Here is a 22,868-nt window from a genome sequence, read left to right on the forward strand (position 1 = left end):
ACATGAGCGTATGTAAACAAATGTCTGTTTTCCTTCCTTCTCCTTAAGCTGACAAGAACTTTCGGCCATTTTTTTTCTGGGTGTTTGTTGTTTTCACCAAAACAAGAAGCTGTTCTCAGGTCGACGCGGAGTGGTGGCTTCCGGTGAACCTCGGGCTACTTTGGAGGAGAGTAAAACGATCCCAGATCAGTGTCTGTTTCGGTGTCATGCCATCCCCCATCGCGCTGCTAGGTGCGCGCCAGCCTCGCGATAGCCTCGCCTACCAGAATCAAAGCTCCGCTCGCGAACTGGATGCTGACAGGCGCGCGGTGCGGTCATCATGCAAAGGTTACAGTGGATCCGTTTCAGCGAGTCTCTGAAGAAGCCGCTCCTCCGCAGGACCCGCACGGGTCTAGCGACTCAAAAGACGGACTAACTCACGTTAACGGGGCCTGTTTGGCGACAGCAGGTGTCAAAAAACGATGGACGCAAGTTTGGGATTTCCGCGAACGGCAGTGTATGCGCTGGCTCCTCTCGGCGGTAAAGTGGCTTCATGAGTGTCCAAAGTAACAGTGGAAGTGGTGGTGGAAGTTTGGAGGCGACGCCATCTTGGTCGCAGCTCTCCTCGTCCCCAACGATTTCTCAACAACATATAACGGCGACGGCAAAGAGCAAGGAAGGTATATGAGCTCACCAAGTACACGACCTGCTCGTATTCTCCTTAAAGGGTGTCCTTAGCGGGAGAAGTGGATGATTTTGGCCGTGTCGAGCTAACGTTTGTTGAAGTAAAAATGGATGTCAAGTTCACTGATGCCGTGAATTGGAAGCCAAACGTCAGCTGTCAGTTCAGTTGATGGCCAGTCTAAGTAGCAGCAAGCTATCATATTTGCACAAAGGCAGCGCTAGCTTGTTGTTTTGTTTGTGTGACCGTCAGCATACATGATTCCTTGTTGCTCGTAGCAGCTGGTGGCGATAACAGTGTTTTGGTAGCAGTTTGTTACATCTTCGCTTTCTATCAACAGCATCTAGTTCAATATTAAACAACGTAGCAGTGAATGCATCCATGAATGCACTGCAATGCATGGCCCTGCTGCGAACTTAAAAATGGGCCCTAGCTTTTACTTTTCGTCCAGTTAAGATGCAGCTGATTTGATCAGGTTTACTACGTGTTGTTGACATGTTCTGCACGTCTGTAGTTGCTCGGTGTCTGGATATAATGTAACAAAACAGTGATGATTAGAGGCAGCAGAAAAGCTTCCAGCTAAGTACATAGTCAAAATGATATGTTTAGATATTAAGAAACCAGTTGTGCTTAGAAGTTAAAACGAATCAAAATATGTTATAGTTATTATAAGGAGGAGGAATTATGATTTAATTTGAAAGACCTAAACATACATTTAGAGATAAAAATAATTGAGCAATATGAACCTATAGCTGTAGATATATTAACCTAAATCACTCTTTCCTCTGTCCTCGGTTAACCTCACACACTGTAGGCCCTGTGTTGTTCTCACTGTTGCACTGCTCAAGGGTTTCATAATGTCCATTATGCCTTTTAAGGCCTGCCCCTGTGCTAGAAGCTATGTAAAGATGACAGCCAGGAAATGTCCAATAAGGAAACAAAAACACTCGCAGCAGCAGTCAGAAAGGAGCAGAGGACCCGGGTTCATCTTTCCCTGGACTGTTACAGAATAAGGCCCTATAGTCAGCATATGTGTGTAATGTTGTACCTTTGTGTCATTATATGTTTCTGATTTAAAGCTGCAGTATTACCACTGCAATGTTTTATATAAAAAAATAGCCACATAGAGGCGACATTTAAATGTAAGGCTGTTTGCACATCCTAAATGTCCTGTGTGAGGAACACTGATGCACATGTGTTGCATTTCAATTAGACACGCTACTATGCTACAAGAAGATCTGGATCTATTTTTCATTGACACTGCTAGAGACTAGTGGGTTGCAGTCTTAACTAAAAAAATACAATACAAAAGAGCCTTGACTCCCATCCTGACTCTTTTGCTTTAGGTTTGTGATGCAGTATCACTTGACTACATGGGTTGAAAACATATCTTTTGAAAGAGCTGCCTCCTTTACAGTTACATTAAATTACTAAAAATACATTTGTATTCTCTGCTCATGCTAATTTTCTGTAATCCTCTCCCCACAGCACTCCTTGGTGCCCCTCTCTTTAATTCTTTAACAGCTATGTTGTCACAAGAATACCTAGTGTAAGTAATGGTGATAATGTAAGCATATTAACTTACTATGCCCTCATGCCAGGCCCCATGGAGGAGCTGCACAGCCTGGACCCCAGGAGACAGGAGCTGCTGGAGGCCAGGTTCACCGGAGGTGTCAGTGGCAACACGGCAGGCAGCACCGGGAGCACCAGTGGAGGTGCTAAGGTAACTGAGGCACTGAAAAACTAAAGCCTCCATTTTGAGAACCACGTCGCACAAACGCAGGAGCCTCCCGAGCTTTTATGTGTCTTTGCATACTGATTGGGGGATACACAAGTTTTGTTCGCATTCACAACTGCATGAGACACAGCACTTGTCTGTCTTTAATAAGAAAGGAATTCTGATAACACAAAAATCCATTCAGCATCAATACTAGCAACATCCAGTGCCAGCTTGCACACAAAGTTGAAACAGTCTTAACAGAATTGTGTTCGTGAATGACAGCGTATGATCTTTTAGTTACTCGGATATATGAACAAAATACCATTTTGGAAAAGCAGGTTAAAGGTGTATGTTTTCCTGAAAAGGAGTCTGACTTCTTGGAAATGTTTATGTGTTGGAAACTGGCCAAATGCCACACCTAATAACTGCAAACCTGAATTCCTATCAGATGTGGCAGACTCAAGGCTGGTCTTCAGTTGTGTTTTGTTTTTTTGACATTACATGATTTCACTCAGTTTGTATAGAACCACTTACCTGTGCTGACTGTTTTTGTGTGTGTGTGTGTGTGTAGGGTCTGGCCAATGAATCCTCTAACCACAGCTATGGAAGTCTGGGCTCATCTAGCGACAAAGAGTCAGAGGTAAAACACAAAACGCGCAGCTGCAAATGATTTCAACATGACAAGACAAAATCAGAATTTAATTATAACCCAGATACACCCAGAAAACTGCAGTTATACGCAGATCCATACTGCCAGTACGGCCCACTCTTCTTTCCGCCTCTACCTCCACCTCTCCCTCTCATCTCTTCCTAGAACTCTGATTTGAAAAGAGGGAGCTCCCCTGCCTACTCAGTATGTACTGTTGTCTTCCTGCTGCTTCTTTCCTGTTTAACACCAACACTGGATCCTGCATGTTAGGTAAAACACAGGGGATTCATGCTTCTTTTTTCTTCCTCTCATTTTATATTGATTCACAGACCCCGGAGAAGAAGCACTCTGAATCGTCCAGAGGGAGAAAAAGGAAAGCTGATACCTACTCAGAGAGTAGTCAAGGTATGATATATGTCAGAATTAAAACAGTGTGTTTCAGGCAAATATAAATTACTGATGGCTTACATTGAAACTTTTTTTGCAGGGAAGACTTCAACACGGGGGCCCAAGATCAGCGACTACTTTGATGTGAGTATTATAACAGCTACTGTCACTTCAAACTACTGCAATACTAGATGCTTAAGTTTACCCTGTTTGCAAAGTTCCAGGGGGGAAATGGTTCCAGTCCAGTCAGAGGCCTCCCGTCAGCTCGCCGCTCCCCACAGAACTCACACTCTGCCCCCGGCTCAATTGTGAGTATTCTGGAGGGAGAGTTAATTGTTACATCCACAGGAGTCATAGGTTTTACACTTTTTATTCACTGTCCATGTAAGCAGCAATTCAGTGGTCCCGTCTGAAGTAGGCTGAAAGTGTTTGTGTGGTTACTCAGGGTGTATGTATGATGTCTTTGCTGGTTAGACAATCATAGATCATCAAGTGGGCACATCCATCGAGCATCTTATGAAAGAAGCAGCATGACACCATCACCTTATAAATCAGCAACGTGGGCATGCACCATCACTCTGGCATTAAATGGCGTTATCTGCATCTAGTGGTTTAACAAAATGTCTGTCTTTGTAGATCCGGCAGAACAGCTCCTCTCCTACTAGTCTGTGCTTTGGAGAACACAATCTCAAAGCGTCTTCAAGCAAATGTGTCCAGGTAGTTAATATAACTCTTTTTGCATCCATGACTGATTTTGTGTACACGGTGTACATTGATTACTCTCTGACTTTCCTAGACGGAATTAACAGGCCTCAAACTTGCTGCTCTGGAGAGCAACAAGAGTTTGGACCTGGAAAAGAAAGAAGGACGAATAGATGACCTGCTCAGGGTGAGCGATGGAGTGAAGAGGATATATTTCTAATGTTCTGTATTTCTAGGTTCTAATGTAAAGTTCATGTCACAAAGAAATTTGATACTATCTTTGCTCCTTTTTTGTAAACAGGCTAATTGTGACCTGCGGAGGCAGATTGATGAGCAGCAAAAACTCCTGGAGAAATACAAGGAGAGACTCAACAAGTGCATCACAATGAGCAAGAAACTGCTCATAGAGAAGGTATGGTTGGTATGCATGTACAATTCTGTGTATACACTTCAATAAAACAACAGAAATTTGAAGCTGCATTAAGAGAGTGAGGGTATAACTGACAAAGATGCTGTAGCAGCTAAAACGTGACACAGTGCACAGGTAGGAGTTTCTGACATTCAGCGGAGAAAGAGGTTTTACCAGTAAGTCCAGTATTCTCTGGTGTTTAGCCTTTACTTGCACAGCTGCTGAAAAAAAGATCTGTTTCAGATGGTAGGTTTTTAGATCTCTCCACCAGTAACTTATCTTCTTTTGGTCTCCAATGTTTTGGTCTTGGGTTGCATATAGTGGCACAGTAGTGGGGTTAGAACTTGATGTAAAAGCAGCCGTTTTCATTATAGATTTATTTAGATGTTGCTAAATGAGGCGTGTCCTTACACATTTATTTTTGCATGGTGGTCTGTCTGAGTTTTGTAAACTGACACATAGTACCACCGTCTTCGTTACCTAAGAGAGTATGCCTGTTTGTCCACAGAGCACACAGGAGAAGCAGTCATGTCGTGAGAAAAGTATGCAGGATCGCCTCCGTCTCGGTCACTTCACCACCGTCAGACATGGGGCATCCTACACGGAACAGTGGACTGACGGATATGCATTCCAGAACCTCATCAAGTGAGCGACTGCATAAATTTCACTTGATGTATTTGACGGTAGAAGCAAATCGAGTGAAATGCTTTCTGCTGCAGTTAATGCAACCCCATCCCCTCTCTTTCTCTTTTACACTTCACAGACAACAGGAGGGCATCAACCAACAGAGGGAGGACATAGAGAGACAGAGGAAGCTACTAGCCAAGAGGAAACCACCCAACCCCGCCTCACCCTCCGTCTCTGTGGCCTCTACATCTGAACCCAAGCAGCGCAAAACTAAGGTGGTCAATGGGAACGACTCTGACCCCTTCCTCAAGCCTTCCCTGCCCCAGCTGTGAGTAAACTGAAAGAAACGCATGTTGACAGTTGGAAAAAGATGGTTGTTCTGACTCTAACCTTGTGTCAGCAGACTGACCCTCGCCGAGTACCACGAGCAGGAAGAAATCTTCAAGCTTCGACTTGGACATCTGAAGAAGGTCAGTGGTTAAAAAAACATTACATTAAACACCTGAGAACAATGTGTGACCAGAAATGTTGCTATGTTTAAAATCTGATTCCATCATGACGTACATGCTCATGAAAAGAAATGTCTCTGTGTAATGTGATGTGTATCTAGGAGGAGGCTGAAATCCAAGCTGAGCTGGAGCGGCTGGAGCGGGTGAGGAACCTTCATATCAGAGAGCTGAAGAGGATAAACAACGAGGACAGCTCAGCGTAAGTGCACTTAACGTAACTGCTGAGAAATCATGTCTACTGGTGATTAAGACCTGAACAGTGTCTGTGTGATGAGTGCTACTGAATATTGATATATTTGCTATGCTAATATTAGCAAAGCAGCTTAGGAAACGCATAAAATTAACATGGAATATCTACTGTAAGTTACAGTTAATAATCTAGAAGAAGAACAATAAAACTAACATTATTTGCAAATACACAGTTGATTTTTGCTATCCTGGGGTTAAGGTGTGATAGTGTGATGCAGTTGCTTTCACAAATAAACCTGTTGCAGAGAGGTTTCATAAGGTTGCACAATAAATATGGGAGAAGTTATGATTGCCTGGAGCTCATTGTCAAATGTTCCCATCATGTTTATTCTTAAGAGAATGTATTTTATTATGATTCCCAGAAAAGGCTACAATGTGCTTGTGCTAATGTTTACTCATTGAAAGCATCTTCCTCATAGATTTAAAGACCATCCAACTCTGAATGAGAGGTACCTGCTGCTGCACTTGCTGGGCAGGGGTGGCTTCAGTGAAGTCTATAAGGTATGGTGTGGAATGCTGTTTGCTCTCTTGGTGTATGTACAGTATGTTTGTAGACAAACTTTGTTTTTGTCACTTGTAGGCGTTTGACCTGTTTGAGCAGCGATACGCAGCTGTTAAAATCCACCAGCTCAACAAGAATTGGAGGGAGGAGAAAAAAGAGAACTACCATAAGTAGGTCTCATCCCCCATTCACCCAACACACACACATACACACAGTTGGAAATGCCAACATAAAACATATAATATGTCTGTATCCACACACAGCGCTGACAGTTCTTTTCCTTCCAGGCACGCATGCAGAGAGTACCGGATACACAAGCAGCTGGACCATCCCAGAATAGTCAAACTGTACGACTATTTCTCCCTGGATACTGACACGTGAGTGACTTCTGACCTCTGCCAGCTGCAGCCCTGCTGGGTTGACATATCCTGCAGTTGTTTGTCTCACAGCCGCCTCCAGCATGATGCACATCAGTTAGTGTCAGACCTTCGCAAAGTACCAACACTGTGAATATTGAAATGTTGCATCAACTGTTTGTCTTGTGGTCAGGGTGCGATCAGATTGGGGAAAGAGTGAGTGGTAAAACCAGCCCGCAGAAAAATGTATAATTCAACATCTGCAAGCCCTGACAGTACAAGTTACACATGCAAGGTTAACCAAGCCCATTAGCTGAAGTCACCTAGACTTAAAAAGGCAAGTTACTTACTGGCCTGCGTACAGTACTGTAGGTTTGTCCAGGTGGAACAGATAAAACTGTCTTTAAGCGGCTCACAGCTGGAAACGTATGTTGGCCTCATTCAGTAGCAGAAATTCATGGCCCTGACCTCTGACCTACATACGGGGGAGGGGACATGACATGTCTGTACTTAGACTTTTTCTAGCTTCACACTGATTCTCCTACATAAGGATGAAGTTTGTCTGTGTTCAGCTGCTGAATTGGCTCATTTGTGTGCATCTGTTTCTGTCAGGTTTTGTACTGTGTTGGAGTTCTGTGAAGGAAATGACCTGGACTTCTACCTGAAGCAAAACAAGCTGATGTCAGAGAAAGAGGCCCGCTCCATTGTCATGCAGATTGTCAGCGCTCTGCGCTACCTCAACGAAATCAAACCCCCCATCATCCACTATGACCTCAAACCCGGTGGGTCCCATGTTTAATAGATTTTTTGATGAATCATGCATTAAATGAAGTGAATCCAGTGTCTTCCATAACAGTTTCCTTTAGTGTTTTTGTTCTCAATATAAGGCGTAAAGGACAGTGCGTTGAGGCACACTGAACATTCTGCTTGTGTGTCAACAGGTAACATCTTATTGGTGGATGGTACTGCATGTGGAGAAATCAAAATCACAGACTTTGGCCTGTCCAAGATAATGGATGATGATAACTATGGTGTAGACGGGATGGACCTCACATCACAGGGAGCAGGCACCTACTGGTGAGACACACACGCACTAATACTCTTCTCAGACTGAAACACTAATGCAGGTTAAACCCTGGTTTGCAGATTATCTGAAAGGGTCAACACACTACATCTGTGGTAAATGTCCTGTAGTAGAATCACATTATTGCAAGATCTGAAATCCACTTGTGCAAAAGAAGCATGGCAAGACACGTGAATATGCAAAGCACTCATACATTGAATGATAGCATTTTATGTGTATATTCAGGTACCTCCCTCCAGAGTGTTTTGTGGTGGGGAAGGAGCCACCGAAAATCTCCAACAAGGTGGATGTCTGGTCCGTGGGAGTGATCTTCTTCCAGTGCCTCTATGGACGAAAGGTACAACTTTACATCCTCATGTAGAAATGTAGCTGAAGCAGAGTAAGTAAAGACTGACTGGGAGTGATTGTGTGTTTTGTTTTGGCAGCCGTTTGGTCACAATCAGTCACAGCAGGACATCCTCCAGGAAAACACCATCCTCAAAGCTACAGAGGTCCAGTTCCCAGCAAAACCACAGGCCAGCACAGAGGCTAAGGTATCACATGCTCACACATTTATAGATACACAAAGAAAATTGCATTTAGTGTAAACAGATGCTAAAAAATGCTGCCTCTGGTCCAGCTCCTCCAGGAGGAAGTTGCTGGAGAAAGCAACCAAAAATAAAACAAAGCAGTCTTGTCACCAAATAACCAAGATTCACACATGTATAATTCACTCCCTTCTGTTCTGCAGGCATTTATCCGACGCTGTCTGGCTTACCGTAAGGAGGACAGGTTCGACGTTCACCAACTGTGCTCAGACTCATACCTCCTCCCCCACATGAGACGGTCAAACTCCTCTGGCACCCTGCAGCCCTCCGCTTCAACTCTTCCTACCTACTGACTCACAGCACTGATGGGACCCTCAGGCTGATCTCAAGCCAGGAATCAGAGGATTTTTTTTGTACCTGAGCAACAGAATGGAGTGAAATGGAAACAAGATAGAGATGAGTGAGGAAGTGTACAGAGCTCTTGAACTCAGCTGTGAGAGAGGGGACCGAATAATAATAAAAAAAATGGAAGACTGGAAGTTGAAGCGGGCAGAGTTAAGACAAGCTCAGCATTGTCTGGAGTAAGAAACGGGTGAAGCGAGTGGAATTGTGGAATATATTAACCCTTTAGGAGACATTACAGCAGTAGATGCCCTGACCAAATCCACCTCTCGTAGCTCTACATACATATACATGTACACATACTTATGTCATGACCTTACAAAGTGGCTAGAAAATGTGTCAACATGCAGCTGCTGTTGCAGTCTTGTTGCTCACGGGGGGGGGGGGGGGGGGGGGGTTAACAGATGTTTGTACGTCAAATATTGACTGCCAGCAGGTCTTGTTAATGATGGTTGCATCTCATTGAATTTACCTTTGTAGCCCCTCTGCACGCACTTCAAAGTGATGTTGATAGGACAAAAATGCTCCAGATGAAAGTCACTGGGGTGGATTTGCACTTCTGATCCAGTTCATGTGGTCGACGTAGAGTACCACAGTGTGTGCTTGTGTCTTACCCATAGTCACATCCTTTCTGTTGTGTTGCAAAGCAAAGCAGGTCTACAGGACGTGGACCTGTGAACCTGTCTTAGTTCATTTTGTTCAGGTGCGAATGATCAGAATGTTTGAGGGCAGAGCAATGCCATGTAGATCAGCCTGCCTAAAAAGACTTTTATTAGAGGCTGGGTGACCTGTTAACTGAATTCATCATGCAGGAGACATCACCTACTAGCAAATATATAATAATGAGGCTTTCGCTTGCTTCCCAGTGTCTCAGTTTGCTCCGTTTAATTTGTTTCCTTCTGAAAGCTGTTCTCAATTTGCTGCTATAAATGTTGCTTTTTAGTTGGTAACGTGTGAATTATTTTCACTTCACATATGTGCATACTTGAACTGTGTGTAAAACAGAGCCTCTTTTTTTTCTGAAACAGACTTCCCGCTGTGTCGTTTCAACGAAATTCAACACATTCTTCTGACACCAACGTCAATGTCTACGTGGGTTTTTGTTTACTTTAGTGTCCTAAACACAATACATGAAGTTCCAGAATGCTGTGTGGCAGGGAGCGTTCACACCAGTAGGAGTGCCAGCACAGTTTACTGCAGTGGGAAGTCAAGTGGATATATCCAAATGTTGTCCATCCTGTAAATAAACACTTACACGTATGTTGTTGTGACATATTAAGCCCTCTCAGATGCAGGCAGCCTGGACTCAAAAGCACACAAGCAAGAAACAAGTAATTCTCAGTGAGAAGTCGGATAAAAAGTGATGGAAGTGTAATGAAACAGGCATCCAGTGATAAACTTTTATATACTTTTAGAGGCACAGAGTAAACATCTACTCTTGTCTCATCCCCTTTACTCCTCTACCTAAGCACATATACCACTGGAATGTGTGTAGACAGATGTAAGTACAGCCATTGGTGAAGTACATTTCAGATCACATTAGCAATGGGGGGGGGTGCAACGCTAGGCCGTGTCATTCACTCGCAATAAAGATTGCCTTACAAGTATTAATTCCTGCAGTGTGACCCATATTTCCTGGAGGGTTATGCAACATCAACTGGGAGTGTCTGAGACAAGATGGAGCGCAGAGGAATGTGATGACATCCATATGCAGACATTTAAACCTTTCATGCATGACTCCGTTTGTCACAATGTTTTGCAATATTACAGGAGTGGATTTGAAATATTTCAACAGTAAATCATGCAGAGAAGCTCAGACAGAAGGATTATGTTACATTATAAAACTAAAATCCTACTTTACTGTCAGCTGTGATTGTTGTGATTGTGATTGTTGCTTAGCTGCCATTAACAGGCAGATAATAATCACCATAATTGTGGATTTTAAAAAAAATATATATATTTTAGGTTAAAATACAAAAAGGTAAAAATAAGACAATTGTACCTGTTCACTTCCTATGAAAGCTTTAAAAGAATTTGTCCGCAATTCAGCTACAAGGCACATCTGGGACAGTCCTTAAGAAACAGGAGCCAAGTGTCTCAACATAATTAGTAACATAAATGAAAAAGCACAGATTTCATCTGGTGAGAAAAACCTAGTTAATCCTGCACCATTTGGAAATGTTGTCGACAGGAGTTCCAGTTTGGGTTTGTTAGCAGTCGTTTAGGGAGATGCCCCATCTCCCATAATCTGTCTGACAGCATGCTGCAGGTACTGTTGCCATGACAACCAAGTGGCAGAGCACACACAGCTGACGGAGATAAAGTCATTAACACTCCGTTTCAATGCTCGGCCGACTTTCGGTCATACTGCTTTACATGATGTTCCCACAGGCATGGAATCAAACACATTGTGTCAACATTTATCGATGGGCTTCATAGGATCCTATGCATTTTGTACTTACTCTTGACAAGTGCCATGTCATGTCATGACATCCTATAATGATCCAGTTGTTGTGTCTGAGGCTCCATAAAGCTGACAAAGCAGCACTTAAAAAGAAACACTGTAGACTGCACATGAAAGACCAAAAAGGCATTATGTTAAAATTCATTTGGCTTTATTGCTCCCACTGTGCATACTGTAGATGTTCTGAGGTTACAGTGACACCTTGTGGCTGCACTGCGTCACTGCCATCTAGTCACATTGCGGCCGTGCCAGATGTGCAGTGTATTTAATGACCTTTCACCCAGTTTAATCACACAGCAGCGAGCCCACACACTCTGCTCAGTAGCTCATACACGTGTTAACCTCTGTCTCTTCTACGCATTGCCTTCATGCCGTTACTGACTCTGTGGGTGATACTGTGGACTATACAGTTCTGGATACACATGGAGACATTTAAAAGGGGGCTAATGATTTCCAAACACAAACAGTGGTGCAAAATAATGCAAATTCATTCACTGGGTGGAGACGCGCATACAGCTTTTTCAACAAAACACATGTTAATCAAAATGTATCTATTGGTCAGGGAGTCTATTAACTAATAACAATAAAAAGGTTACATATTAGAGCTGGGCGATACAAATTTAACCGCAATGCTTCTTATTGTTTTTGTATTTAAGAATAGTGGTGCTTAATGTTTTTTCAGCCCACTTAAATAACATTGGTAGTACGACCCATTAAATAACATTGGACTAGACTGATGGGTTGGTTAATTCATGCTGTTTATCGCCCAGCCCCATTAACATACCGGGTTATAGGAAAAAACTGTAGGACAGAGAATTCTGCCAGGTCAGAAAAAGGGAAATCCTAATGTAGTTCTCTGCCTTGTTGTAACTGCAGAAGTGGAAAGCAAACTACTGAAACAGAAGAGCGGCTCTCATCTTTCTCATACAAGGCAAGCTGCACTGCTACCAGTTCCTTGGCATTATGACAACCTGTCCATACAGACATGTTGGGCAGACCAGTCGACATCCGTTCCTTCATTTCCCTTCATCACTCCATGCAAACGTCTTCACCCATAACCGGAGCATGCTGACCTGTGTCTGTCTGCCTTTTCCCTCTTGGCCAAATAAATAGAAAAACACAGAGAAAGACAGATGGGAGAAAGAGAGAAACCGGGTGTGTTTTAATGGCAAGTGGAATCTGTTTCTCCAGGTTACGATGATGTTGGTGCTGCTTCCGTGGGGGCCGGCGATTCTGTGGTGTCTGCCGAGACGGCTTCTGTGGGGGCTGTGGCGTCAGCGGTGGGGTTGGTTGCGGGTGCAGCCGTGACTGTAACTGAAGATGAAAGAAGGGCGGCGGCGGTGGAAGTCGAGGTGGGAAGGAGGGGAGCCACACCCTGAGAGAGGAGAGGAGGCATCTGGGAGGGCAGCATGGTGGGCAGAGGAGGCAGAGGTGCCAGACCTGGAAGGTTCAGGGGAGGGAGTGGAGCCAGACCAGGCACTGATGAACACAAGAAAACAACACAAAGCATTAAACTGAGCATTTTTTTTAACATTTCGCCAGAATTTATTCATGACTAATCTCAAAAGTACAGATTTCCCCTACGACGATTTCTGTGGTATATGGTGCGCTGTTCACTTACCTGTTGTTCCTACTGGTAAAGTGCTGGTGCCCGCTAGAGACACCGCACTGAGGTCTGGGAGTGGCAGGTTCAGATTTGGAAGGTTAGGGAGTGGAGGTAAGCCAGCAGGGAGGGGCATCAGACCTGCAAATGCACAAACATCATTTACAGTGTTTTTTATTTGTATTAATCTCCAGGAAATGAGCCACTTTAATGCAATACTTTGGAAATAGAAAAGCCAGCTGTAGATGATGAGAACACGAGAAATCCCTCACCTGGTAGCGTGGCGGCTTGGTTGAAACTAGTGGCGGCAGGATTCAATGGAGTGAGGGGGCTGAGGGAGGGGCTGGTGGAGGAGGGGAGCAGGGGCACTGTGGGCAAACCTGGAGGAGAGGGAGGAAAACGTCATTGAATTAGGTTATATTGGAATATGTGGAGTAAACATATAAAGTATGGCAGACTCTGTCCTAACAGTTAAAGGATAATGCCTGAAATACCTGTCTGCAGCTCACTGGGCATGGTGGGCAGGGCTGAACTGATTGACAGGCCGGACAGTGAATCTTCAAGGCCGGAGGGGATGGTGGGCGCGGTGGGAGGAGGGGTCACTGCTGAGAGCTGCACCTGAAGGAGAGGGGGGGGGGGGGGGCATACAGCTATTAAACAGATGAGGTCACATTCATCCAAACGTGCAATTATTGCTAATGAAAAACATCGCTCTCCGTCCCTCCTGCTGGCTTTGCTGCATACATAATGAGGACACTTTTAACCACATTTAAGTGGCAGCACGCAAAATCTTTTCAGTGTCCCGCCTGTGTGCATGCTGCATACTGATGATAAAGTTTTAGTAGATGTAGAATATGTTAAAGGAGATCAGTTTGTACTTTTAAAGGACATACACAGATTTAAAAGTAGTAATAATTGAAAAAAATCTATGTTTTATGAGTTTAAAGAACAGTGTGCATGTGTGCTGACCTCGGTGAATCCATCCTTCAGTGGACTGACTGGCTCAGTAGGAGAGTTTCCAGGGAAGCTGATCTTTTTCCCCTCCTCAAAAGGCCGAGTGGGAATCCGGTGAAGGTATCCATAACCAATCCCACAGCCGAGGCTGGAAGGAGGAGAAAAATCATGCTCAGAATCCAACAAACAAATCATGATCATATAGCCGTAGAGTGTGAGGTGTATTACCTGCCCTCTCCTCCCCAGGCACTGTTGGGTGTAATGACCACCTCTCTGCAGTTGTCAGTGTCAGTGTTGTACACGTAGAGCTTCAGTCCCTTCCCCTCATGGCTCTCTATCAGAGAGAACAGATCCTCAGACTGAACAGAGGTGGACAAAAGGAAGGGACCCACAATTACTATCAGGCAGGATCATGCGCAGCATTGAGTGATAATATCAACAATCTCAAGAGCTGCTACCTCATTCATAACAGTGTCGGCTCCAATGATGTAGTCAGTGTGAGGCCGCAAGCCAGCAAGGGCTGCTGGGGAGTTAGGCTCCACTTCCTGTTACACAGAGTAAATAAACTGAATCTGTATCAAATACAGATGATGTAACACACATCAGACTCTGTGATTACTTACCAGTACATGCCAAACGTTCTCATTGGCTCCCTCAAAACTGCAGAAGCGAATTGAGACACCAAGTAAGCCCTGCCCACCCCACAAGTTGCTGGGAGTCACTGTGGCCTCCCGCAGCTCCAGGGTCTTTGAGGAGTAAACCAGCATCTTAACTGGTTTCTCCACACTGGCTTTGAGGAGCTCTTTCAAGGTGTCGTTGTCCTTGTTCTGCAGAAAAGTAGAATAAAGAATAAGCAACCGAACAAGAAGTATAGCATTCCTTGTGGGCTGATGCACTTGCTGCACTTTCTTACCAGTCTGGTGTTATTGATGGAGACAATGAAGTCAAAGAAAGGCTCCAGTCCTGCCCGGTGTCCAGGAGAGTTCTCCTGAACCTGCAGAAAGGATTAGGTTTTGGTTTGCAATGTGTGCAAGTATCACAACAGTAACCTAATGTAATGGATACACATGCAAACACCACCCCTTTCACAAGTGGAATGTTGTCAAGCTTAGCATCTCCGTTAGCTAAGTGCTACGTTAGCTAGCCGCTACTACCACCGACAATTCAACTGTGAAAGCTAAGATTAGTTTTCTGTCAAGTGTTAATTTGTTATTGAGCAAAATGAGACAAAAGTAGCACTATACACAGGAGCATGTCCGATCATGGGTGCATCACTTTGGCAGCTGTCATTCTGTGCAGCTAGCCTCAGCTAGCTACAACACAACTGCACTTAGCTTCGGGCACATTTAGCTTGCTGACAGGCATACACAGAAAACACAAAAAACCATGCGTGGTACTGACACATCTCTAGGACACACAGCATCTCCCTGACATGGTACAGTGTTACCCATTCAAAGGCCACAGCCACCACCCCCGACCTCTCGTTAACATACAGAGCTGGGAATCCTCCGCCTCTGAGCAGATGCTAAGCTAACAGCTAACAGTGGCCTGTAGGAGAAAAAAACTCACCCGGAGGACGTGGTAACCCTCCGAGCCTCCTCCTGGTATCTCCACACTCTGAGATCCTCCCATGGTCTCAGTCGTTTAAGGCTTTTTTAGGCTTTTATGGCAACTTGATACCCAGCAGAGGTGAGATACCTGAATACTTCCACACACCGGGTACACGTAGCCAAATGACTTGCGGACTGATGCGCATGCGCCGTTACGTGGCAGGAAATTACGCATTTTCTAAAATTCTTTTCGGATTTAAAGACGATTATTAACATAAAAACGAGACATTCATGTTTAATTGTGTGTTTTTTTCAATCCAAGACTTTTTATTTGTGTATATTGTATTTTGTGGAAAATAGAATGCGTACACTCAACGATATCTTACATATACGTATGTGCAGTGCATGCACCATTATAATAACATCAATTTACAGTAGAAAGTGTGTTTATAAACCATACTTTGAGTTGTAACAAGGTTTCTACTGTCTGATATACATACAGGTACATACAGGTTCCTATAGCTTGCAGTTTGAAGAGTGAGGTTTCCCCTGAAGCTAATTTTGTATTACTGCAATGTGTTATGGGGCCTTTTCTTCTTCTATGTGGGGCAGAAGGCAAAGCTTTTCAAATCCATTTGCTTTTTTTCAATACAGTAAAAAATGTGTTTTTACAATTTAAGATACATGTTGCCATGAATGCACTGTTGCTTGGTGCTTTTTACACATTTTCACTTTAGTATGATGCACAGCTTAAAAGTCATCAGTGGAATTGTGAGATCCTACTAGCAGCTCTTACATGGGAAACGTGGCTACCCAATGTAAAATAATGATTTTAAAAGCAGACCTTAACACAGCTATATGCATCACTTACTTCAGGTATCTTATAGACCCTCTTACTTTCTGTCATGTTGCTTATTTACTGAATTTTCCTGCATTTTAGGACCACTTCCATCAGTGGTTGAAAATACAATTTTGAGGCACTGTTTCCATCTGCAGAATCCATTTACATCAGTAGTATTTCCCTTCTTTCCATTTCACTGATGCAAAAGTAAATAAATACTTTGCATTGAACTTTGCATGCAATGTAGATCCAAATGAAAATAGAAACATGCTATTGCAGAGTACTGCACAGTAAAAACACACAGTATCTATATATGCAGGACTTGGCTCATGGTCAAATCTGACACAGTGGTGTCAGTAAAAAGGTTTTTAACACACACAGACCTACCTCGTGTGTTAGCATTAATGTGGTTTTATTTGAAGAAGAAAAAAAAACACCTGGACACACCTTCAAACCTTTTTCAGATTTTGAGTGTGCTGGCAGAGAGTCACCACCAGAGGGAGCAGGCTGCACATCCTGCCTGCAGGTCCCAATGAAAAGCCCGAGCTTTACTTCACATTCGCTCCTCTTTCATTTTCATTCCCTCTATTCAAAGATTATGAAACACTGGAACTAATGCTTTGGATTCTCTATGAAATGTCATAATGCAGCTGAATCACAGTGTAGTCATATGGTTACTGAGGGCACGAAGAACAGAAGGATGTGAGGAGAAGAGAAAGTAAAAGAAAGAAAAGAGCAAATGAGTATGGAAGAAGAGAGAAAGGAGGTGAGGGGTTAAGGAAGAGAGGGAGAATATTTAAAGGAGAGAGTAGGAATAGAAGATTTCAGCTGGAGAACAGCCAATCCGACACACAGCTGGGGGGCAAACAAAGCCTTCTCCAGGATGATTAGGCAGAGAGGCTTTGTGTGTGTGTGTGTGCTGATAGAGGCAGCTCAGTGGTAAAATATGGACATGAATAAAAAAATGAAAGAGGATTATACGGACATCATTCTTAATCTCATCAGAAGGCCAATCAGTCATCTCGAAACATTCGACACACAATCACGGAAAGAAACACACCATAGAAATTGCATCGCAGTCGAAAGTCAATAGGTAACATTTTACAAACACCTAAGAAGTTATACATGAAGGACAATGGATTGCTCTGTTCCTGCGTCTCTTTCTTTGGCTGACAGGTTCACTATAAATACACTCTACTCAGTTCCTGTGGTTACTTTTACAAATGTATTACTGTGTAATACACATAAAGATACATTTACAATAAAATACCTGAATCTGCAAACAGCTGAAATGCAATAAGTATCTGTTCTTATATAATCAAATATTCGTATTTTAACAATGTTATAAACACACATGGGATTCACATGATTGCATGAGACAGACAACGAGCCAGCGTTTTACACATTAAAGGTCAACACACACTTTTTAAATCTTAAATCTTCTATTAAGGGAAAATATTGCAGACTGTAGCTCTGTTGCTGGAGGACACTAAAAACCTCTCAGCATAACACACCGATGCTGTGCATGATAGCTTATTTTTAACATACTGCTAGCCTAAAATACACAACAGGATACACGCAGTGTGCCACATGCACACCTGCACACACACCACTTCAGTGGGGGGGGGGCGGGGGTTTGGACACTGGATCAGGACAAATAGGTCGGTGCACTGAGATTATATGTACAGCTGAAAGCACCAGTGATTCAATTGTATGTAGCAAATGTACGATACAGCAGAATAAGTTGATGATGATACTCATTTTGATCTGTGCTTCTTTTCCTTCCAGTGTTTTATCACATTCACACACACACTCTCAGGCACACACATTAAAAGACGTCGGACACAAAACTGGACCACACATTCACGTTACATTATTCCACAGCACACATTAGAGCGTATTTGTTGTACCTAAAGAGTTCAGGTACAGTTTATATATTTTGTTTATAGAAGGATCTATGTAGGTCAGAGCTATGAACAAACATCTCTAATGCTTCAGGCAAAGATGGACTGGATAGTTAAAGCATTACACATGTCCTATCATTTCTTTCTTTGCAACACTGAGAATGTTCCTCCTCATCAAATTTAAACCGCTCTACAGGTCCTGACCCAGCCTCTCGATCTCATCTATGAGGAAGTCGATGTCAGACTGTGTGACTGCGGGGTTGGAGACGACCATGCGGAAAAAGTTGACTTTGTTGCCCTGAGGCTGGTAGCCCACCATGGTGGTCCCTGACTCCATCATCATAGCCTTGATCTTTGGTGCCACCTAATGGAGTGAAAAAAAAAGAATCAGAGCTGTGCATGTATGATGATAATGAAAAGAAATAAGATTAAAAGTTGTCTGAGGGCGATGGAAGTCGTACCCTGTGGAGTTTTTCCCGCCTCTCTTCACAGATTGGCATTCCTCTCAGGCTGGGTGGGATGTACCAGAAGCAAACGTTGGTGTGCTGGGGCTGCAGACAGAAATAAAAGCAGTTATTTGGGAAGTATACCCACACAATTGTTTTTCTTACACACAATGTAATATCGGTGATGGATTATGGACTTAGTGAGGCTCACCACTCCATCAAACACCATCTCATATCCCTCCCTGTTCTTGATCTTGTTGTAGAGGTACTGAGACAGCTCCAAACACTTGTCAATGTGCTGCTCAAATCCTATGGTGCCCTGCAGGGGAGAAAAATGTGACGCTCTAACAAGGCAATTTCTATTGGTTTTTAAAAGATGTTTACATCAAGAATCATTTTGAGTTTAAACAAGAGTACCCGACCTCACCTTGGCTTTCCACATGAGCCAGAACTTAAAGATGTCGACATGCCGGCCACACTGGATCGCCTTGTCCCCTGTGTCGTAAGTGACGTCATACTGTTTGTCCGGCTGGAACAGGTAGCCAGCGCACATGGAGTTACAGCCTGCCAGGATTCCCTACAGACAAGCGTACATGCTCTGTTAACATCATCCACAACAATTCTGCACAAGCATCATTATGTATCATGTGCATCATTGTGTCTGTACCTTCTCTCTGACCAGGATGGCTGAACACTGTAGAGGCACACCCATCATCTTATGAGGGTTCCATGTAACCGAGTTGGCCCTGCAGAATTGAATATGTGGATTTAACTTCACATAAAGTTTCAGCATGCAACAGACCCATCTGTTCCCACATGTGCTCACCTTTCAACTCCATTAAGCTTATGTCGGTGCTTCCTTGACATCAGTAGTCCACCACCCCACGCACCCTGAGGAGACAAATCAGTGCTGTTAGAGAAAGTTATGCAGACAAGGTTGCATAACTACAACTGCTATTAAATACCGCGGCGACCGAGCCAACGTAAATACTTACATCGACATGAAGCCACAAGTTGTACTTCTCACAGATGTCAGCGATCTCATTAATGGGATCAAATGCACCATACACAGTGGAGCCAGCCGTAGCATTCACAAACAATGGCACATAACCCTGCAGAGTTCAAACACATGCCAAAATGTCACAATCCCTGTGAGACAGGAAACCACAGAAAGATGCAAAGATACCATTATAAGAAGTGAAAAGACAAGACACTGACCTTCTGTTTGGCATCAATGATCTTGGCCTCTAGATCAGCAGGAATCACTCTGCCCCTGAAAATGTGTAGAGCAGACGAAACCATCAAAACTCTATACAGTGTAATGGACATTGCAGCATTTTCATACTTTTTGTGTACTGATTGCAGCTTCAGATTCCAGCTGTGAGTTGCCTACAAACCTCTCATCTGTGCTCAGCAGGATTACATTTTCACTTCCAAAGCCAAGAGCAGCTCCAGCCTTCTTTATGGAGTAGTGGCTCTGTGGGAACACACATTAGTCATTGCAAAAACAGCTTCATTCAAACACGATGGACACTTTGTGATGTAATTACTACTTTACATTTGGGTTGCTTTTCAAGTTGAAAAAAGTGGATGTGATTAAAATAACCTTCGTCCTAATTTAAATAATCTTACTGTTTATAACCAAGCCCCAGTAAATCTACAGTCAGTGAAGTGGCTATTTGATCAGATTACCCAATATGTGTGTGTGTGTGTCAGTGTTTGGTCTCGTACATGTTCAGATGTGAAAAGGACAAGGCGGGGAGCAGCAGACATGCCCTTGGTCTTGACCTCAGGGAAATACTTGTAACGTGCAATCATCACACTGTACATGTTGGAGATAGCACCCCCTGTTGAGCAGACACAGGCATGTCAGCACCCTGGACAGCAGCATACACACAAACACACATCATATTGTTACCCATATGAAGACAAATCAACTGACTGACCTGGTGAAAAGAGCCCGTCTCCCTCTCCATCGGGCCAGCCAATCATCTCTCTCATTTTCTTCAGCGTCAGTTGCTCCATTAAGACAAACACTGGAGCGATCTCGTAGGTGAACCTGAATAATAGCAACCAGTAAACGTCAGAAGAACATTCTCATGCACACAGTAGACATCCACGAACACACACATGCACACAAACAAATCATTTTTCATTAGCAGCATTATAATTCCATCCACAGAGCACACAGTGGAGCTTGTGCTGACTGGGCTAATTAAAAAGTGTCTGATAGGAGTCAACCAGCAAACATTCATATTCAAATGCCTTCTAAAATCACTGAGTACTTTAATTAAAGCACACAAAGCTCTGATGGCTATCTGTCAATCCTGCCAATCTTAGCAGCGACTCTGAATAGGGCTGATTTGATGGCTGAGGGGACTTGAATGTGTGTGTGTGTGTATGTGTATGAGAGAAAGACAGGGAGAGAGAGTGTTTGAAAGAGATAACAACCCAGGTTGGCCCCAAATTACCAAAATTGAAGAAGAGCCCATGTCTATGAATGTCATTATTTCATTAATGAAGAACAAAAAAGATAAAGTAAAATGAATCTCGACAACAAGACAATAATAGTAAGATGAGCTTTCAATGCATGATGTGCATTTGACCTCTCAGTCAACATGACTGGTGGCTACATGGACGACTAAGGACCAAAAACTCCCGGAGATGCTAAAGTAGGTTAAAAGCTCCACAGACAGCCAACTCTATCAGTGAGGTATTTTTGCTCCTTTCAGCAAGCAGTGACAAGCCTCCCACACACACACAAACCCTTAGGGCTGATCCCTGTTTACTCCCCCTTTAATGAGGCCAGTTACACAATGCTCCTCCACTTCCACATACCATCTGAATCAACAACAGCACAAACTCCTCCTCTATCATCACTCCCTGTTTTCTGTGTATCTAAATGAAGCACTTTGTAGATTAGGGTAGAAAAAAAAGAAAAGGAGATGAATGCAGTGAAGAGAGGGTGGTGAGGGAAACAATGTGCTGAAAGAAACTGTGACAGAGGACAACAAAGGAAGAGAATGGAGGGGGGGTGATATGAATGCAGAGCTGCAGAGCAAAGAAAACAAGGCAAAAAGAAATGGCTGAAAATAGCAAGAGCAAAGAAAAGAGAGTGAAAGGTATGGTCACAGGCAGGGGGAGAGAGAGAGTGGGAGATAATTTAAAGCAGAAATATGATGAAAAATTGGAGAAAGATGCATTTTCCTTATTCCCAAAAGCAAGATTTGATTAGAACATTATAGCTTATAGACAATACACACCACCAATATATCATGACTACTGGGCTTTGGCTATGATGTGGAGCAACAACAAAGAAGACAAAATGTCTAAAAAGTCTGATGATGTGTGAATTATGGTTAATATAAGCCAGACACACAGATTTTATATCCTGGATGTTTCACTCTCAATTCCTCTTTAAACTGAGGTACAGCAAGAGAAAAAGGAACAAAACCAGGGCCCCTTTTTAAAATTCTGCCTCTATCTGAGTCATTTCACGCTGTAATGACAATAATGGCGATCATTATCACAATCAGAGCCAATCATTGGTCTTTTCAGGGTGAAAATTACCCCTCAGTCACCTGCCTGTCTCCTGGGACAGCCCCTAAATGCCCTTATTATCATCATCAAGGGCACTCAATGTGTGTGAGTCTGTGTTTGGATGTGCGCATGTGTGTGTCTGTGTCTGTGTGTGACTAACCCTCTGACCCCCAGCCACACACTCCTCTGAGCACCTCAAAGGAGCACTGAGTCAGTCTGTATCCACAGGGACAATGGAGCCGGAATGAGCCCTCTGCAGGGAGCTGCAGCAGCCAGTTTCCAGAATGTAACAGGGTTTTCTGTGCAGCCGGAGGACATTGTGTGTCAGTGTGGGGCCCAGCTGGCCTATCTGCTAAGACCAGCTCACAATGAGCCTGCAGTCAATGGACTGGAAACCTTAGCTGCTGTATCTGGGACAGCCAGAGCTGGTGTGTGCGTGCGTGTGTGTGTGTGTGTGTGTGTGTGTGTGTGTGTGTGTGTATCATTATGGAAGTGTGCACTAGTGTGTGTTGAAGTGTGGGAAGTCAATGGCCCTGTCTCATGGGGCACTCTTCCAACCAGAAGATGAGATGGGAAAGTTTTTCTAAGAGGGGGTGGTTCCCTGAGCTAATGTTTTAGGAAATAGGATAAATTAAGAGCCTCAATTTTCTTCTAGATTTTTGCTTATTATTCTCATAATTAACCTTTTCTTTAGCAGCCAGTTCAGCTGAAAGACAGAGGCCGCAATAGAGAGAGAAATGTGGTGCTGTTTATTCAGTGTAGCTGTAGTCCTGTTACATGTC

The 22,868-nt window shown here is 43.5% G+C and overlaps 3 protein-coding genes across 5 annotated transcripts in view; 1 reads left to right on the plus strand and 2 right to left on the minus strand.

The window, feature by feature from the left end:
* Positions 1-22,868, minus strand: part of LOC114450062 (glutamate decarboxylase 1-like) — a 30,162-nt gene that overhangs the window by 104 nt on the left and 7,190 nt on the right. The window contains exons 7-17 of one of the 2 annotated variants that reach the window (XR_003672029.1): positions 20,493-20,605; positions 20,278-20,393; positions 19,944-20,023; positions 19,765-19,819; positions 19,542-19,658; positions 19,373-19,437; positions 19,214-19,292; positions 18,974-19,123; positions 18,758-18,865; positions 18,562-18,651; positions 18,010-18,464 (exon numbers count right to left, since the gene is read on the minus strand). Coding sequence is in view for 1 of the 2 variants with exons in the window: in XM_028427969.1 (XP_028283770.1) it covers positions 18,291-18,464; positions 18,562-18,651; positions 18,758-18,865; positions 18,974-19,123; positions 19,214-19,292; positions 19,373-19,437; positions 19,542-19,658; positions 19,765-19,819; positions 19,944-20,023; positions 20,278-20,393; positions 20,493-20,605 (1,147 nt within the window). In the remaining variant the exon portion in view is untranslated. Of the gene's footprint in view, positions 1-16,785; positions 18,465-18,561; positions 18,652-18,757; positions 18,866-18,973; positions 19,124-19,213; positions 19,293-19,372; positions 19,438-19,541; positions 19,659-19,764; positions 19,820-19,943; positions 20,024-20,277; positions 20,394-20,492; positions 20,606-22,868 lie in introns of those variants that run through there. The other variant, XM_028427969.1, reaches the window with a different exon arrangement.
* Positions 122-9,863, plus strand: LOC114450061 (serine/threonine-protein kinase tousled-like 1-B). Of its 2 annotated transcripts, XM_028427966.1 has the most exons (22): positions 122-659; positions 2,263-2,384; positions 2,953-3,021; positions 3,196-3,234; positions 3,360-3,435; positions 3,518-3,561; positions 3,636-3,725; positions 4,054-4,134; positions 4,214-4,306; positions 4,421-4,531; positions 5,037-5,173; positions 5,292-5,483; positions 5,559-5,625; positions 5,766-5,863; positions 6,333-6,414; positions 6,494-6,585; positions 6,703-6,792; positions 7,384-7,553; positions 7,713-7,848; positions 8,081-8,192; positions 8,281-8,388; positions 8,586-9,863. In XM_028427966.1, exons 1-22 carry the CDS (start codon positions 533-535, stop codon positions 8,733-8,735), a joined length of 2,286 nt encoding a protein of 761 aa, XP_028283767.1. In that variant the 5' UTR covers positions 122-532; the 3' UTR covers positions 8,736-9,863. The 2 variants fall into 2 exon arrangements, with proteins under 2 accessions (XP_028283767.1, XP_028283768.1); XM_028427967.1 differs by lacking the exon at positions 3,196-3,234 and having other exon boundaries at positions 123-659.
* On the minus strand, positions 11,383-15,547 carry LOC114450063 (Golgi reassembly-stacking protein 2-like). Its single transcript, XM_028427970.1, has 10 exons — positions 15,375-15,547; positions 14,719-14,799; positions 14,429-14,632; positions 14,264-14,350; positions 14,034-14,164; positions 13,821-13,953; positions 13,346-13,469; positions 13,124-13,231; positions 12,870-12,992; positions 11,383-12,727 (listed from the first exon to the last, which is right to left on the minus strand). The coding sequence occupies exons 1-10, from the start codon at positions 15,435-15,437 to the stop codon at positions 12,441-12,443; spliced, it is 1,341 nt and encodes a 446-aa protein (XP_028283771.1). The 5' UTR covers positions 15,438-15,547; the 3' UTR covers positions 11,383-12,440.

The sequence above is a fragment of the Parambassis ranga genome, chromosome 17 (genome assembly GCF_900634625.1).
Source record: "Parambassis ranga chromosome 17, fParRan2.1, whole genome shotgun sequence".
Lineage (NCBI taxonomy): Eukaryota > Metazoa > Chordata > Actinopteri > Ambassidae > Parambassis > Parambassis ranga.

Excerpts from the sequence above, each read along its gene's own strand:
- LOC114450061 (XM_028427966.1), top strand. The coding sequence starts at position 533 with ATGAGTGTCCAAAGTAACAGTGGAAGTGGTGGTGGAAGTTTGGAGGCG. Across the intron at positions 5,626-5,765 it reads GACTTGGACATCTGAAGAAG|GAGGAGGCTGAAATCCAAGC; the intron begins GTCAGTGGTTAA and ends ATGTGTATCTAG. Across the intron at positions 5,864-6,332 it reads AACAACGAGGACAGCTCAGC|ATTTAAAGACCATCCAACTC; the intron begins GTAAGTGCACTT and ends TCTTCCTCATAG.
- LOC114450063 (XM_028427970.1), bottom strand. The coding sequence starts at position 15,437 with ATGGGAGGATCTCAGAGTGTGGAGATACCAGGAGGAGGCTCGGAGGGT. Across the intron at positions 13,954-14,033 it reads GCCTGGGGAGGAGAGGGCAG|CCTCGGCTGTGGGATTGGTT; the intron begins GTAATACACCTC and ends TCCTCCTTCCAG. Across the intron at positions 12,728-12,869 it reads TTTACCAGTAGGAACAACAG|TGCCTGGTCTGGCTCCACTC; the intron begins GTAAGTGAACAG and ends TGTGTTCATCAG.